Below are 18581 nucleotides of genomic sequence, written 5' to 3' on the forward strand. Positions count from 1 at the left end.
AACACAGGATTCTCATCAGAGTATTTTTGAATTAAGTATAAAAACATATTTTAAAAAACTCTATCAAAAATTATTTAAAGCATGCTTTATAACCAGAAGTGAATCCATTTTATCCAGTTAAAAAGTACTTGCACACTCTTCCCCCTTTTCTTAAATGCATTATCCCAGAGGTGCTGCCACTGATGGGCTCAGCCTTGGCCAGCAGCAGGTCCACACTGGGGTCTGCTGGAATTGGATCTGCTGGACATGGAGAAGTTTCTGGCAGCTTCTCACAGAAGTGACCCCTGTAGCCCCTCCCTGCCTCTGCTATCCAAAACTTGCCATGCAAACCCAGTACAATTACTGATTACAAAGTGAACTGAAAAGCCTAATTTTATCTCCCCCAAAATTTGCAAATTTAAGCTAAAATTTATCTTGAAATCAGTTAAATTTCTGCAATCCATTTATCTCCAAAACCTTTAAAAGATCATTTTGAAATGAATTCTGGTACTGTTTTATCAAAGCTGTTTTAGAAACTCCATCTGGTGGTCACTGGCAGAATGCTCTTGCAGTTCCCAAAAGCAGTAAGATCAGTAAAATTAGTTAGATTTAAGTTAATCTTTAGAGGGGAAAAAAAAATCCGTCCCAGTTTCTGGTTAAACACAGATTTGTCCAGCTGGTCCTGCCTGCAGGCAGTGAGGGTATTGCTACAAGTATTTAGAGGAAACAAAATGAACTTCAACTTGTACAACCAACTGCTGCTGCGAGGGAGAGGCAGGTAAGAGACAATTCTGTTGCAAGCAACAAATCTCAACAATGGTTAATTTTGGTTTTGAACTTAAGGATATTTAACCAGGCTCCTAGGTCTGACTATTCACAAAGAAGAAATATTTATTTAAAAGCACATGTTTCTTGTATTGTTTCATGAAACATCTGTTACTAGTCATTGTGGTTGACAAGATGCTTGAAGACCAAAGGAAGTGCCATTACCATTCAGCTCCAGAATACTGTAATTCTTTCTAATTAACTATGGTTTCACTAGTTCACAATGAAATAGATTTCTTGCTTAATTAAGAGAGAAGTCTGAAATTTTTCAGGTCCAGCCTATGTGCAGTTAAATAACCATTTTAGCACCTGCAGTGCTATGCACAGACCATCTCTTTTAATAAAACTTGCTATTAGAAAAAGCTTTTCTCCATCCTTTAGTAGAATATTATTTTGAAATACAGGCAATTTTTGAGCTCTTGCAGCTGAGTTACACAGATGATTTACCTGTATTGAGGAATTTATTTTGTGATTGATAGAAACATTACTGTATAGTAATAATAATAAAATACTGTTTATAAAACAACTTACATTCCAAACAGTGCTCAAATAAGCCAATAATAAAACCACTAATAGTGAACCAGAGGCAAGGAACCCTGAGATGTGAAGGCAGCAATCACACAGCACTGAGCATGTTTTAGGGAAAAAGGAAGAAATGTTGATTTACAAGCAGCCTCTGAGGTGCAGGTAATCATTAATAACCTGTGATTATGGATAAACATTGCCAGCCTGGGCTTCTGAACCTTATCCAAGCAGACAGAGCAAGACTATCAGATTTTACAGCTTCACATAGCTCCATTTACCTTATAAATAAGCATAAGCATGCGAGTTCCATTTTAAAAACCACACTTAAACCCTTCTTCAACCAAGTATGCAGGGAATATAATACAATACAGCCATGTGAGGGTTTTTTGTTCTAAAATGAATAAATTAACAAAATTCCTTTTCTTCCAAACTAGCAATTCTTGGTTCTCTGCACAACTTCTTCCATGTTTTGGGGTTTGGTGGGTTTGTGTTTTTTGGAGGAAGGGGGTCCTTTTTCATGTCAAAGGCTGAATGTTCTACAATGTCTTAATCAAGGACACAAATTTGCTTGCTGTCAAGTAAGACTAAACATATATAAAATTAACAGCAAGGCCTTTCACAAGAACAGTTTTACAGTGTGACTAGCAGCTGTGCATCAATATAACAAAAGCCTTAGAACAGATACTCTCAAAAATTTGGAGTTTTTTCCCCTCAGGATTTTGAGGTATTGCATTAATATAAGTGGCTTTAATGTCTTAAAATGCCACAAAGAAAAGCTTCCAATATTTAAACTCAGACAAATAGAGTCAAAGCAATCTTTGACTAACACAGTGGCTTATATCCCACACTCAAGTTATTTTTTTCTTGCACAACAACAATAGAGGAAAAATTAAGGTGGAAATACATGACAGTTAAAGAAAAACATCTTTGAAACAAAATTGCAGTGTATTGCAGGATTCAAAATTCCAGTAACAAGGCAACTGCTTTTCATCATAATACACTGAGGCACAGGCAGTAACAGTCATTTAATATTCCAAAACAATCCTATCATTCTACAGAGGGATGGTTTCCTAATAACATTGCATCCAAAAGGCAAGAAAAGATAAGTTAACTGAGAGAAGACAACAGCAGTGTGGTCTGAAAATAAACTTGGGGCTCTTCATGCAGGATTAGCTCCTAAACAATAATCACTAGGCCAGAGAATGCAGTCCTTGGACTAAGAGCAGGTTGCTGCAGCCTCAGGTCTCCAGGATCCAGGATCACCCTGTGGCTGTTGATGCAGCACCAAACACGAGCTCTAATGCTCCACTGAGCACTGCAGCTCTGCTGAACCACTGACCAGGATTGCTCAGAAGCAAGATGAGCAAGACAGGATCACAATCTCCATAATATTTTACAGGATGGATCTGCCTGAAGCCAGAAAATAAAAAGACTGAAATCTCCATCTCCATCTCTGCTGGGCTGCAGCATCTCACAAGCCAGCAGCATTGAACAGTGTTTGTTAGACAAGGTGGAGGAGTTTCTCTCATCTGGCACACACAGGTATGAGAGAAAGAGCCTTCACTCCAAATTAAACCTACTGTCAGGGAAGTGTGCTCTACTAAACACATCAGTAATATGGGTCAATTAAGTGAAGTTATTGGTGTTGGTAAAAAGAAAAATCATTCACATCTGCTTTCTTTATAGCAACATCTGTCAGTACTGGAGATATTTATTTTGCCATATGAACAGTTGTGTTCAAATATAAACCCGAGTTTTACCCACCACAGCACACTATAGGTGGTTAGTGCTGTATATGTTATCAACCAATCCCTAAATATTGCCATAGCATCTCACAATTATTTCACTTCTGTAACTTCACCTTTCCTGCCTCCATCCTATCCAGAACATCACACATCAACCTCTTCACTGACAGCAAGTAAATTAATACATGCTAAGACATTTCATCCAAAAAATCATAAATCACTAATAAAAATAATTATGACACTATGCATCATCCCAAGCACAATCACTTAACCATTTTCTGGAGCTTTATGAAATCTTCATACAACTGGGCACTAGTCTGCTTGCCACTATTCTCATATGACTTGTACCCTGTGATCATTTAACCAAATTAAACAAACTGGTTTATTGTTTATTCTAAGGAAAGATGTAGCTAGTCACACAACAGCAATATTTTGCTTTTCTTTTACTAACACATTAACTGTGACAGTAATAGCACAGCAAGCTGCTGCCAAAACTCCACCTGGGAACTCTTAACATACCTCAAAAATTCTTTTGTTTCTGTAGATGAGGCAGAATTGCAGCTATTGAGATGGGAATCAGCAAAGTCTAAATAGAATAAAGAATACAGAGCTGGGAAACTTTTGTTTTCTAACCTCTGTTTCTCCTCTGGCTTTCAATTTATTCCATCACCTTGGAAGAATAAATTTCTCAGTAGCCAAGTTTTTCCTCCTGTAAAATGTGATGCTTTCTGATGTGTGAGTCTCAAGCTGTGTACAATTCTGAAATTGTGTTGTGTTACTTGCACCTGATTCCAAGCAGGAAACATGTTCTTGCTCCCTAAATACCACTGAATAATGAAGTTTAATGCAGGTTTCAGACAAAGTATGACACTGCAAAGGTGAATCCATTTTAAAGATGGGTGCTTTCTCTTCAATTGTTTTTTTTTTTAATGATGGGAGGTGTAAGAAATAGCTTCTCTCTTTTTACTTTTCCGGTTCTATTTATACAATTTTCTCATTAGTGGATAAGATCCCTTGGAGCTCTGCTTACCCAGCCCTTGTATTGTCTGAGCTGGGGTTACTGAATAACAGGAAATGTGGCCTCAATCCTGCTGTGTCAGGGCTTATCTATCTGCACGGGAGTTACTCCTTGCTCATTAACTCAGAGACACTGAAACCTCTGTAAAGAGTGGTTTGAATATTCCTCACATTGCTGCAGCCATTGATTTGCCTCTCTGGTACTAATAAACACCAAGGGCACAGCCAGATATCCTTGTGTACACCTACCCACAGCAAATATAGATATAAATAAATAAATAAATCTCTCTCTCTCTCTCTCTATATATATATATATATAAAGATATAAACCTCCAGCAGTTTGCTCCTGGCTCTCAGCCAATAAATAATTTTATTCCCCCCCTGTCCCCAGCAGGGCCCAGGGTTATCAATAACAGTCCCATTCAAAGCACTTCAGTGGAAAGCACAGCAACAAAACTATGTTGCAACTGTTCAGCATCGCCTCCAGTGCACAAGTGATCCATTCTGGGAGCTACAAATCTAAGTTGATGATCAGAATCTTCCTGAAATTTTTCTGTAATTTCAAAAACAATCATTTCACAATGCCTTCATAGTTTGGTGTGCTCTCTGCAAAGCCCTCAGTCCTAGAAAGAGTAAGGTGACACTTGAAATTTGCATCTTTACTGAAAAACCGACAGAAAAATAAAAGAATCACCTGATTTGCATGCAATGACAATGCATATTTTTTCTTTACCATTATTACTATTAGAATTTAATGTCAACAGAATGAGCCTGGCTTAGAGCACAGCTCACAGGGAAATGCTACATACAAAACACCTGCACTACATTGCCACTTTGGCCAAGGTTTTCTCTAACAGTTTGGAGGAACTACTGTAAATAAAAGGGAAACAATAAACAACCAACCCAGCCCAACAAAACCTAAGGCTCTGTGTGAATGACAGTATTCTGAACAAACCTCATTGGAAATCACTTTTCACAGAGCCACTGAACTACTGAAGAACTGTTCTGGAGGACAGGTTACTTCACAAAGAATGTGAACCTTCAACCTGAAATGTTTCTGAGCTACTGCTGCAACCCAAGACCCTCCATCCAGTCTTCTCTAATCTCAAGGAAGTATTTGGAGCAGTAGTGCTAACCTGCAGATTAAAATGTAGACCAAGTGCTAAAATATCTTCTCCAGGTAATCCACAACTCTGATTTTGAAACAGACTTGTACACATTTGTGTCATTTCACTTCTTTGAAGTGTTTCGGCAGAACTACCCTCTCAACACACAAAAGCCACTGCAGGTTACTGAAAAATTACAACAGGAATACCTTTCCATATGAGCTGGAATAAGAAAACATGATGCTGCTGATACATCCCAGACAGACGGGCTGCACTAAAAAAAAGTAATGAGCCAACCCTTTCTTGCTTATTTATATCTGAGGTTTTAAGAATACAATTCAACAGTCACTGACTGATGCTGAGCCAGACCCAAAACATCCTTCATGCTGAAAAGCATTGTCTTTTAACACCTCATGGTCATTGCAGAGCATCTGGAAAAATAATTTACTGCATGTATACAGCAACAAGAGTATTCCAAGAGCCAGGACCCTTGGAAAAATAGAAATACACCTATTTTTATGCAGGGATGTTAACGGTTTGACATGCCCTGCTTTGTGTTGGGCTTTTGTAGTACTAAGCAAAGGGCGTGGTGTGGTATTTATTCCACAGGCTTTTCCTTTTCTAGACCTCTAGCACTTCAAACAGCACACTGGGAAAAAATGCAGTTGCAAAGGCTGGCCAGTGAGCGTAGGATTACTTCATGAACTGGAAAAACAAAATCCACTGGATGGCCTCGCATACTTAGAAATGGCAGGGACAAACACTACTTTTCTGTTCTAAAATATCTCACTGCAGAGGAGAATCTGAACTTTAAAGTCACATGATGATGAAACCATAGGTTTGCTAAACATGCAACGTGTATGGTTTGAATGACTTCAGCTAAGTTCCTGTTTCTCTTACAGAACTGCATCTTTTTTAGTCAGCAAGCGCCTGGATTTTCCACCGTGATGTGCAGCAGCTGAAGAAGTTATTGTAATATACACACTCTGCTCTCTACCAAAACAGAAAAGGCTATAAGCTCCAAAAAGTAATTTTATTTCATCTGACATTTCTCAGTGAAAGGCTCAGCCTGTTGTTTCTGTGGAACAATTCCTTGAAAAGGTAAGTGTTTTATATTACTTTAAATATGCAATGTTTTATTCAAGAAGCTCAAATAGTGAAGCTAAGGTTGTAATTAAAAGCTCTTAGCTTTCCCTTTTTTAGCAATATTAGAACTACACAAAGTAAAATACTGTATCTGGGAAAGGTCCTCAGAAAGCAGAAATGTATAATGAAGCTGAAATTTGTGATAAAGCTGGACATTAAGGAGAGAAAATGTGAAGACTGTTTTCCAGTAAGTCCTTCACTCCCGAACCAATGGGAGGTGGATGATGAAATACTTTCAGTAGTGTGGACAAACGACTCCAACCATTGCCTAAAACCAGTCTTTTAAAGGATGGACATTGTCAGATAATCTTAACCCCACTACAGACATTGTATAGGAAACACATCAGTGTTCCGGGCATTATGTTTAAGTTACTGTTAGTTCCTTTATGTTCTAGAAAAGTAAAAACAAAAGCTTTCGGTTTCTCAGGAACTACTACTTTTCCACACGTTAAGGGTAGGATTTCTTAAGTCTTTACAACTTCAAATACTTGCCCAAGAGTAGGAATTGAGCTCTTACAAGGAAGATAAACAGAGTCACATTTTAGTCTCATATACTGCAAGCTGCCCCCCATCTTTTAGCCTGGCAGAGGTTGTGTGAACAGAAAGGACATCTTCTCCCCCCAGATCATGTGTTACCTCAAGTCGATGCAGGACATCCCCACCAAGGGCAGAGTTTCACAAGCAGTGTCATGTGTATTGCTTTATGGCTGGATGAAAGAATATTTTCTTTCTAAAAGCTGCTGACAGAATGCAGAGAGACTGCCCTACCAAACCTTTTACAGAGGAAGAGTCCTGGCTGCCAAGGAGAAATTCCCCTGGTTTAGGAGCTCTTCCTTCTAGACTTTAAATAAACACAAGTCTCCTGGAAACCAAGCTCCCCTTTTGCATTTACATTAAAGAGGGGATGGGGAACCCAAACTCAATGGAATCTTAGGGACTAGGTTCCCTCAGCACTGAAAGTCCTTTCACAACTTGCTATTTTTACACTGCTTTTTGAACACTGTGCTCACTGTGTTGGAAGTGAGGGGGAAGGTATTCACTGTGCTTCAGAAAGTGAAAATCAAACATATTTGCTTTAACAGCTGAATTACAGGGAGGAAACAGGGATAGAAAGAGGAAAAAAAAATCCAAGAAAAAAGTGAGACCACATGAAGTTAAGGAAGGATTTGTGACGTGACTAATGGCAAATTAAAGTAAGGGGGACCTGAGATAAAGGGACAAAATACTGGAGCATGACAACACGAAGATAAACCAAGTAGCATATTGCAAATTTCCCTCAGTAACTAATCATAAGACAAACAGAAACAGACCCTGCTTCTGCCATAGTAACCATGACTAGATGGAAATAAAAAAAGTCAGTTTATGTCATAGTATGTTGTAAGAGAAAAAACATAATTCAGGTCTTGAGGTGTTTGCACTGTAAGATGACAGATTCCACTAAAAGAGTAGAGGACTTGTCTGCTGTCGTCACCCCCTCCACCCACACCACAGCAGAGCATAAACATTACGTGCATTTTGAAAAGCAGAAAAAAACAATGTCCCTGCAGTAAATCCAAGAACCAGGAACTGGGGGAATACCAGATCTTCTCACAGCAAAGGGAAATGACATAATAAATTCCCTGTATTTTTTTCATGATGGAAACTCTTAAGTATTTTGGAACAAAAGATGCGGTCAGCTGTATGAATATTCTGAAATAAAACATCATGTGTGAAATACGCCACCCTTTGCTGCTACCATGGAACATAATTTTTATTTTAAATTAAATTAACTTAGTACTACCAGAAGTCTGTAAAAATTTGCAAACATTAATACTACCACAGCAGAAGTTGTGAGCTCCTTCCTCCCATTGTTTTTCTAAGCATGAACTTGATGCTTTGGGAATGTTTTAAAAGTGGAAAGAGAATTTCTAAGAGCTGCTTTACATGGCAGATGAGCACCTTACAGTCACAGGTATCTCTAAACCTACTCATTGCAATGTAAATAAACATACAGAGAGGTTGTGCCATCTGGGACTATTCCCAATCCATCAGCAGCAGGGGCTGCAAGGGAGTCAGGCTGTTCTGGCAGGGCCCAATTTATAAACCCAGCCTGAAAACCCTAATGCAGCCACTTCCTGAGGTGGTGAACAATGCATTTTGGAAAATGCTGTGTATCCTCAAATTTCAGTGAAATCGAAGAGACAAAATATTAAAAAGAAAAAAATAATTAGATTGTCAGAAAGTCAGAAAGATACAGGTAGGGGTGACCCTTTTAGAGGGAATGCACACGTGTTTCAGCTTGCAGGAAGAACTGGGCATGTCTGATTGTACCCCCTGCACACCAGCTCCAAACTGCCATTTGCTCTTTTTAATAGTGAGACAACAGAACCAAACATGAAAAGAGTCCCTGATATTATCACTGTGATTTTTTTAAGCTTCTAGGAATAATTTAAAGGGGGAAGTTAATAACTACAGCATTGACTTTAATCTTATTTGCCAAACTAAATATATTTCAGAATTGGCTACAAATTGCTAGGATATATTTCTTCTGTAATAAACACTTTATTGAATTCAAACAAAAATTATACTCACACTGAGTAGCCACAGCAAAGCTGCAAACAGCCTGCTCTTTTGGTAAAATTTTGTCTGTGTGGGAATCCTAAGGTGATTTCCTTTAAAAAACCACACCTAAATTTTTTCCTTAGCTCAGAATTCTAATACTTACACTAATTACAATTATAAATATATAGTTGCACTCTTATTTCCCTGAAGTGAGCATGTTAATTCTAGGCTGAAGAGACTGCTTTTGTTTAGTTTAAATCCTTCCTCAGATGAGGTAATTTAGAAGACATACACTTAGGTGAGAATAATAATATTTAGATGGAGAGAAAACATCAATGTTAGTTATTTAACAATAATGTTCATGTCTGTGGTTTACAAGTGAAACTGCTTCAGGCACCCATCTTGACACCAAATGAGAGCAAAACACATCCTCAGCCTCTGTTTGCCACTGTGCTGGGTTATCAATAACACCACAATGTGCAAGCAGGTGGGGGCAGGAAGAGAAACCAAGCTGATGCACTTGCACAGTAAGCTGCAGTTACTGGAATATGTTGCATTAAGCCTTACTTTGTCTTAAACATCCAAAGATTATTTAAATAAAATTTAAAATATATTGCTGTGGTCATAATTTAGCCCAGTATCAGTACCAAGGCCAGGTCCTGAGCAAATTTATTCAAATTTTGGCATCTTTTTTTTTTTTTGTGTAATTTGACATAAGACCATATGATTTCCTGTGATACCCCAAACTGTGTCCTTTGTTTCCTTTGCAATGATGTTACCAGAAAAGCTGAATGTTGCTAAATTATTCTGAGATTCTCTGTGAGCACAGTTAGTTGGCCCACAGAAGTTGTTGAGAAGATAATGGAGATGTTCACAGTACCAGAAATGAATTCTTCCATTCAGCCCTGCAGAAGGCCTGATGGAATTGGCAGGTAACTCTGTAGGCTCTGGAGGAAGAGCTCAAAATGTAAATATTTCCTAACCTTGAATCTACAGTGTGGGATGATAACAGATTTCCTCAGATGCTCAAGTGCTCACAATCCTTCACCAGATTAAGCTTCAAATCAGTTTCCATCATTCTTGAGACTCCTCCCAAGTATTTCAGAAGAAATGAAGTGCAGAAGTTAACGTTTCACACACAAGAATTGCTCATATTTAATAAACTATTTTTAAGCCTCAAAATTTTATTGACTCTTAACTTGCTTCAGAGACTTCTTCCAGTTTTGCCCATCAGTTGTTTCCTATGTGGTGCATTGCACTCCAGCTCAGGGGCTGGAACAGCCAAACTTTCCCTCCTGCAAGACCACCTGTAACACAAAACATCTTCCCTGGGTGCATCAGTCCTTCCTGTTGTGCAATCTCTCAGAAAACCACCTTTTATACAAAGGAAAAAACTCTGTCTTTAAAAAGGGACAAAGAACAGTGCTGAATCAAAACATAACTCTGTGCTTTTCTATAAATGAAATTATAATTATATAAGATTATATACACATTTAATCAAAGCCACTTTGATAAGTCAACTTTTCTAATTAAAACCAGTATTAGAATTCCAATTTTGAGGAGAGATTAGAAATATCAGAAATGTGAAGAAGTGTCAGAGGTAACAACCATAAATTAACTGTCAAACAGTATTAAGACACTGACTTATCTATAATGAGCACTGCTTAAAAACATTAATGCATCTCTGTGAATTTTTACCAATTTAACATTGCTTTCATTTTAAGAGTTAACATCACTAGAATCCCCTTATGGAAAAGGCATTATGTACAACTAAATATGTAGCTTCTTGCCACTGTGACTCACAGAAACTTCTCTAAGGGTAACTCCATGGTCCTCTCTTTGCCTGCTTGCTCAGACCAGCTTTAGGTAAAACAGAACAAAGTAAAAACACCAAAGTCTAACACAAAATTGGAATCTTTGTGAATTAAGAAGATTTTTTTTCCCCAGAAAACACTGTACACTGTAAAAATGCCTATTTGTTTAACTTTTTCCAGTGCTGAGGAACACCTTTAATCAGATATTCTGAATTAATTAGGAATAGTGGGTTCATTATCTCATGTTTAAATGTATTTATTCTTTGCACCTAAAAAAGGTATGTTATTTTCTGAAACAATCAGTACAAGGTGCACAGAAATTTCCTCTTAGAAATTGAGCTAATTATGCTTTTAGGTGGTCTGGAAAATGTATATATCCATATCCATTATGGTTTTTCAGGAGTACATATTATGTTCTCATAAAAGCTTTTTGGCTTAAAAAAAAAGGAGCCTCCAAGCATTTATACCATAGTATCAACATATCACAGAGTCATTACAGCTAACAGCCTATCCATATTCCTCTCAAAATTCCCTATTTCCAGGAATTTATAATGCAGCTGTAATAAATGGTCCTTGCTAAAACTTTATCAACAGGTTTATAATGCACTAGTAATCGTTTTTTCAAAGTTGAACATGCAGAAAAGCATTACTTTTTGCCATTTTTATGCAATAGCTACATCTAAGAAATGACAGCATTATTAATGTATAAAGATGTTTTAGTATAAAAGCAGTTTGTTCATAACAGCTCTTAAACACTCTCATTAATTTTATACAGGCTCCTCAGCACAGGCTGCAGTTATGAAAGGCTTTTTTTCAGAACAGAAAGGAAGCAAAACTAAAACAAAGAAAGGAATGTGGCTCGTGCCTCATATTGTGATTATCTTTGCATTTTCCTCAGTATGTGGTGTGAGACTGCAGCTGGGCTCAAATAATACAAAATTCCCACCCTTGAGACAGGACAGTGGAGCTTTTTGTGGCTGGAGCTGCTGCCCACACGCTGGATTGCCCTGCAAACCACCCTGGCCTTTTTTGGCCAGATGGGGAGGAAAAGCAGCTCCACCTAAACAGAGCCAGCTCCTTCCTCACCCACTGAACAGCCAATATTCCATATATTCCACAGGCAACATGAGTGTGCTGGATCCTGGCTGTCCACAAGGCTGAGCTGCACCAAGTGAGGAAAAGGGGGGAGTGGTAAGAGCAGAAACCACATCAAAAAAGGCAGATTTCTCTGGCTAAAAATAATTTCAAGCTAACTTGGGTAATAACACAGGAGTGTAAAATCCACCAAGAAATTACTGCATTTATTCTGAACAAATGGTTCATATGCCTGGCTGCCCATAATACACTCAATGCAAAAATAGGCATAAAACTGTACTTTAAAACTTGTTTCACCTTCCTTTTCCAGTTCAGCTTCAAACACTGTTGAACAGGAAATCAGCAGAGTGTGGAAAGAAGGATGACTTCTCACAACATGACCTGGATCAGCTACCCAAGCAAGAGCCAGCCTTTCACTTCTCAAGAAGAAATCGAAGCTGTCATAGCTTCTCAAAACATCATATCCAGATTTATGCACTGTTATATTGCCTTTTTTATACCCACAGGATTAATAGCTGGCATATGTATTTTGGTAATTTTCATAAAGAATCATTTGCAGAACAAAAGAGCAAGCTTGGACTTACTTCTTCTACACTTTACCATCAGCAACATCATAATGATTTTTTTATCCTTTACTGTCATCACCAGACCTGACTATTTAACAGTAACCCACCTTGCCTGTAGCGTGCTGTCATTTTTTTTTAACTTTGGTTATTTCAGTTCTCACTATGTTTTAATTTCGACACTTCTCACACTATTACTGGAGAGATTTCCACAATGGACTGCTCCCTGCAAAGCCACCCAAAGACCCATTTTGTGTGTTGTGCTTGTCCTGACGTGCACCTTCTGTTTGTCCCTGACAGAGGCAGTGCTGGTTGGCACTGATAATTACCACCTGCAAGCACACTGCCAGCTGGATCCATTATTTGCGTGGCCTGCATACGAGATGGTGAAATTCACCTTTGGGTTTGGAATCCCATCACTGCTCCAGATCCTCTGTTTTACTGCTCTGTGGGCTAAAGAAGGCCCTGCTGGAGCTCCAGCCTTGCAGCAGCACATCCGTGCTTACCCCGCTGTGTACGTGACCAGCGTGACAATATTTATTTGCCGTCTCTTTTATAACGTCATGATTCTCTTCAGGACAACACTGAAACTACAGAGGAGCATTGGAACTACAAAGAACGAGCTTGTGATGAACATTGCAGAAATAGTACTGTTCTGTGAGAGCTGTGCTAGTTTGGTAGTTATACTTTTTCTTCATAAACCGTGCAAGGATGAAGTACTCAAAGTCATAGAGAAGTGCCGAAGGAAAACCCGTGCCAGCAATCACCTTGAAATAGCAGAAACAGCCCCAACCCATCAAAATGGGTCTCAGTAATACTTGCTCTTCTAAACAACTGTCAATCCACTTGGCTTTTTAGCTTGTGGGTTTTGGTTTGGTTTTTTACTTCTTAAAAAAAAAAGGGCAATTGTTCCTTCTTTAGAACCCAAACTTGGCCTGTCTTACAGCTAGCAGTACTGAAAGAAAAAATATGGTCAGTTCTAGTACAGTGAACTCTGAGAAAACTTCCAGGGTCTGGGGCTGTTTGGGGTTTTTTTCATATGCACATATATATTTAAATCATCTATTTTTCTGCAAGCATTGCTTCAAAGTCAGATAGAAAGATGAGTACTGTTGCCATAGAATTGTGCTTCTGCAATAATATCAATGCCCTAGCAGAGCTGCAAACAAAAATGTGGGAGAAAGCAACTTTGAACCAAGGTCAAAATCCACAGTCAGAACATTTTCTCAGGTGTGCTTCCTCCTTTGATTTCTTACCCTTCAAACTACTTATTTCTATAGCACTGGTAGATAACTGGTAAATATAATTCCAGTAGCAGCAGCAGTGAAGTTTTTGTCTGAATTTCTGTGCCAAAAAAAAAAAAAAAAGAAACAAAATTAATGAAACACAGGTCCTTAAAGGAAAGCTTTGGGTCCTTTGTGAGGCACTGAACTGGAAAGATCAACAGGATGGCTAATTAGAACTTTGTGCAAGAATGAAAGCTTTTTGTTAATGTACTCTCAGTTTCCACTTTAGACTTACAGCAATTATTGATTTAAGCCATTCCTGATGAGTTCATTCAGAAGTATGAAGTTGGAAGAGTCACATTCAGTAATACACTAACTGAAAAACAGAAAAGGCAGCCCAGAACAGTAGAACTGAGGTGCATTTTTGAGAAGGCAAACAAAACCCAAGCCCCAGTTCCTAACTGGAATCAAGGCTCTGCTGGAGACAAGACAGAAGCATTGTACTTTTAGATGAGAGTTGATGGGTAAATGGTGCAAAAAGAGGAAAAAATCTGAATTAGAATAAAAGAGCTGTGATGCAGGAGTTTGGATGAAGCCCTGCAGGACTGGTAGCTGATGCAGGCTGAGATGTAGGTGCAAAGCTGTAAATGCTTGCTTTGAGCACATTGTTACTGCCACCAATCTGGCCAGGAGCCACCTTAGGCATTTGGCTTTGGCTTCATCTTCTCCTCTTACAAAGGGAGAGAACGGAAACAGGAAAAGCATGAAATTGTACTAAAACTTGCATAGTGATGTAGACTTAGATGGCAAAGTTATAAAAATACAGGGCTGTGATGAGGAAGTGACTTGAAGAGGTCTGGGAAAAGCTATGTTGATGCTTAAATCTGTGCCTTTGTATGAAACCTGGTGCTAAAGGATCTGAGAGGGGTTTTTTGCACTTGTATCCTCTGAAAGATCTTCCTGATGGGGTCCAGATTTGTGTGGGGAGCTGGCATAAAACAGCATGGGATGCCTAAGAGAGAATAGCAGGAGCTGATTGATCAAGATTAACATCTTCCACAAGACAACAGCCAAGTGCAAAATGGAAGAATAATAATAATATAGAATATGGATCAAGTATCTAGAGATCTGGATCTAGTCTTGCAAATCCTGAAATGTATGGACCATGACTGTGTCACATGCAAATAAAGGGCAATATGTAATCCCACTATGACTGTAAGGACCAACATTTCTGCAAAATGTAAAAATCAGCTGGTAAGATGTCTGCATTACATTGTGTCAGCCTGTTCCCCTGTTCCATTTTGTTCTGCTGCCAGCACCAACAGATGGATAATTAAAGAACTCCACATATAAACAGATCATTATAGACCGTGGTCAGAAAGGAAGTCCGTAGATACGAATCATCTCTTTGAACACAAGAGCCAATTTCGTACTGGTGAAAGGAATTCTCAGATGGCATCAGAGGTTTTGTTTTGCACCTGAGAGGAGGGAGATTAAACAACACAGACCAAAGATCAGCCTTGCAGAAAGAAGTCTGAAGAGATGAGTTGTAAGAGCTGAACATCAGTGAAAAAGCTGACAGACTGAGAGAAAGAATATGTCAGAAGATACAAGCTGTTTATCCCAGCTCAGAAAGTCAGAGCTTCAGCTGCACGGTGGATAAGGAGGATGTTTTGTGTCTGGGAATTATGTGCAAATGACTCTACTTTATTTACAGCTTCCACACATTTTTAATTTAAGAGTGAAAGAATAAATATTATGTTGTTTCTGAGTCCTGAATTACTTTGAAAGGTGACTGAAAAAAAATCGAGTCAGTGAAAGTTGGCTGGGACTTGGAAGGAGTGGTCTGATGGTGAGTGAATGCCAGTAACACACCTGTGAGGAGCCACAAGGATGAGCAGGGCACCAAGGTGCTTCAGGATACCCTCAGCAGGGTTCAGAGCTAGAGCAGAGCCACAGCCAAGTGCCACAGACAATAAAACCTGTAGGGATCTACTGTCAGATGCAGGATCTGAGGATCTGACACCTTGTCAGAATAACAACTGTGTGTGAGTGTGAGCACTGCTGGGTAAAGCTCCTGGCTGCCATCTGTGAGATGTGAGTACGTGTACTCTGATCTCCCCCCTGCCCACGTGGAAAAAAAAACTGAGTATTTTCTGGATGGCTGGTTATATTGCAATGAAGAAATCTCTCTGTACAATGAAAAGAGTTTGAAACTGAACACAGGAAAACAGAGGTAAACAGGAGGGAAGAGGCTGAAAAATGCAAAACAGTAACTCAAATAGTTATGAGTATAAATTTTAGCAATACAGAAATGTTTTCATAGAATTATTCTTGATCAAGTCAGAGCTTACATTAAAGTTTAGGACAATGAACATGTGGTCCTAGAGAAAAATCTACTTGCATCCAGCTAGAGTATGAGAGCAAACACCCCTATGTGCTACAGGGAAGGAACACAAGCAGTTTCCCAAAATCCTTCTAATATAATATAGTCTGATATGAGGGAGAAAGAGCAGCTTTAGCTAAGGTTAAAAGTAATAATTTTAAAAATTTTAATAATCCAAATAATATTTTTAAGAACAAAATAAAATCTCCATGCTCTGAGAATTCTCCCCTTATGCAAGCAGCAGCTCAATTGAATCCTTGCTTCTCCCAGGCTTCACCCAGTTGTGAACAGCATGTTCCAGAAGAAATACAGCATATATTTTTATAGGCAGGCTGTCAAAATTAACTGAAGGGATATACTGGAAAGTTCAAAGAAGAATATTTTACTTCTGTCTTGATAATATTTGTATCTTTCCACAACTCTGGTCTGCATTTGAAAAAACCACTTTGTTCAGTAGAAGAGGAGAAATTATCAGGCTGCTGAAGTTAAAGCTTGAATTTCTGAGTTGGTAACATGTTTTGGAAAAGAACTCAGGACTCATCATTACTGAACCAGCTGGCTGCAAACAACATTTCAGCTAGAGACTGGATGTGCACCCTTTAATCAAACTCGAGCTGCTACCCTCCCTGTATTTCTAACCCTGCCCTTAGTTACATTCTTATATTAAACTTACAGACACTGAAAGGGCACCAGTATTATTTATCTTGATTTTGAGGTAGCTGCAGAAGATTTGGGGCAGGGAGAAAATTCAAGCAATTCAGCCAAACTAAGTATAGTGTGTTCACCATATATGTTGCATGACAAATAAATTCACTAATGGATAGAATGAAAGAATGCATTTCACTTCTATGGTACAAAGTGTCCAGCAAAGGACTGCCAGACTCTGCCACTAAAATAAAAATTATTGATGTTTTGCAAAAAAAAGAAAAAAAAAAAAAAATACCTGAAATAGCATTTGAATAGAATCTGAAGTCTTATGATGGGGCTTTGAGCAATGTGGTTTAATGGAAGGTGTCCCTGGTCATGGCAGAGGGCTTGGATCTAGATGTGCTTTAAGCTCCCTACCATCCCAAACAATTCTAGGATTCTGTGATCTTTCACTAAACAACATTTTGTGGCTCCATTTAGTGACATTTTTAGATTATCCCTTAAGAGTTTTGCAATATATGCTCTAAGAAAAATAAAAAGGTTTTACCAGAATAGTTTGAATGGGTTTAAATGGGTGTTGCCCCTGCAAAAGGAAAAGGCTGAACTTTAAAAAATTATTTTTAGCAAGAAAAATGCATTCTCAGAATTACTGGCAACTGAAAAGCCTAAATACACAAAATACACTACATCCAAGGTTTTCTGAAGGCACAGAAACAATTAATTCCAGCTCAAACTAAGTTTGATTATTTACAAGAAAGATTATTTGCTGCTGAGGCTGGACAGGATAAAGTATGAGGGTGCTCTAGAGTAGGGTAATGGATGCTGATTTCATTCAGTGGTTGAAAAAGGTGAGAGATTATTTGGACATCAGTCTACCTGGAAAACCTTGTGAACAGTATGACAGCACCTGTATTTTCTCTAGAGATAATTTCAGAAGAGATTCTTACACAAATCTTATTTCTTCTACAAATTTTTATATTGCATTGTAAGCATTCCAATACAATTTTAATTTATTCCTTCCCCTTCCATGCAATACAGTGCCTTACTTTTTTTCAGCTTTCTACGCCCTTGCCCTGATGTAATTTCTCCAGGACTCTAGAGGTTTGTACCCAAACCACTTCTACACTTCTGACAGAATCCAAGAGTCTCTTGCACCTTAGAGGGTTTATCCAGCTGGAGAGGCAGCCCCAGAGTGCTGGCACCGGAGCTGGGATGCATCAGACCTCTCAGCATTGCTCTCCCATATCACACCTCCCACTTTCCTTCTCCTCAGCTGCCACCCTTTAGCAGCACAGGAACAGGCACATATGTTGAAGTCTGCTAAATTACACAGGATATCTTCTGTTATACCCCAGATTCAGCCTCTTGGTGCACTGAAGTACATCACAACTACACCAGCACTTCTGAAAGACTCTCTGGTGCTAGACATGTTTACTGAGATTTTTACAGGGCTTTACACATTGAGTGCTACATAAAAATAAACCAGGAAAATTCCAAATGCTGGATTACTGAGGTCTGACATTATACAAATACTACTGCAGCAGTTGCTTTCACACATGTTCTCATCAATAATCACAGCAAGGTGAAACAGGTGGAGCTTTAAGGCTCAATACTGTCACAACTGTGACCAAAGATCATTAAGGCAGTCTTTGTAAAGTCCTGTGGAATACCTGCAATTGGCAGGGAAAGAACAAAACTACAACCTTCAGCAGCTGCTAAAATTACTTTGAAGCATTTTATGGAATATGGAAATGACAAACAGTGAAATTGAGATAGATTAATCAGTAATGATAATTTGACTGCATAAACAAGGGCCTGAAAATGCTGTGATCTGTTTTAGGAAACAGGATTCAGAGGATTCGCACGATAATCTCATAAAATATTTAGAGAAACACAGAACCCATTAATTACAATATAATAATATACAAAAGTAACATAATATTAAATATGACCTCTTATGCTTCA

General features: G+C 38.6%; 2 protein-coding genes across 3 annotated transcripts in view; one reads left to right on the top strand and one right to left on the bottom strand.

Annotated features, from left to right (window-relative positions):
* Positions 1-18581, bottom strand: part of C14H7orf50 (chromosome 14 C7orf50 homolog) — a 118762-nt gene that overhangs the window by 80345 nt on the left and 19836 nt on the right. The window lies entirely within an intron of this gene.
* LOC130259046 (uncharacterized) lies at positions 669-15353 on the top strand. Of its 2 annotated transcripts, XM_056502942.1 has the most exons (5): positions 669-757; positions 2729-2871; positions 5071-5271; positions 6100-6298; positions 12104-15353. In XM_056502942.1, exon 5 carries the CDS (start codon positions 12155-12157, stop codon positions 13169-13171), a length of 1017 nt encoding a protein of 338 aa, XP_056358917.1. In that variant the 5' UTR covers positions 669-757; positions 2729-2871; positions 5071-5271; positions 6100-6298; positions 12104-12154; the 3' UTR covers positions 13172-15353. The 2 variants fall into 2 exon arrangements, with proteins under 2 accessions (XP_056358917.1, XP_056358916.1); XM_056502941.1 differs by lacking the exons at positions 669-757; positions 2729-2871; positions 5071-5271 and having other exon boundaries at positions 5919-6298.

This window comes from Oenanthe melanoleuca, chromosome 14 (assembly GCF_029582105.1).
Source record: "Oenanthe melanoleuca isolate GR-GAL-2019-014 chromosome 14, OMel1.0, whole genome shotgun sequence".
Lineage (NCBI taxonomy): Eukaryota > Metazoa > Chordata > Aves > Passeriformes > Muscicapidae > Oenanthe > Oenanthe melanoleuca.

What these genes read in the sequence shown, in the direction of transcription:
- LOC130259046 (XM_056502942.1), top strand. Translation starts at nt 12,155, where the DNA reads ATGACTTCTCACAACATGACCTGGATCAGCTACCCAAGCAAGAGCCAG.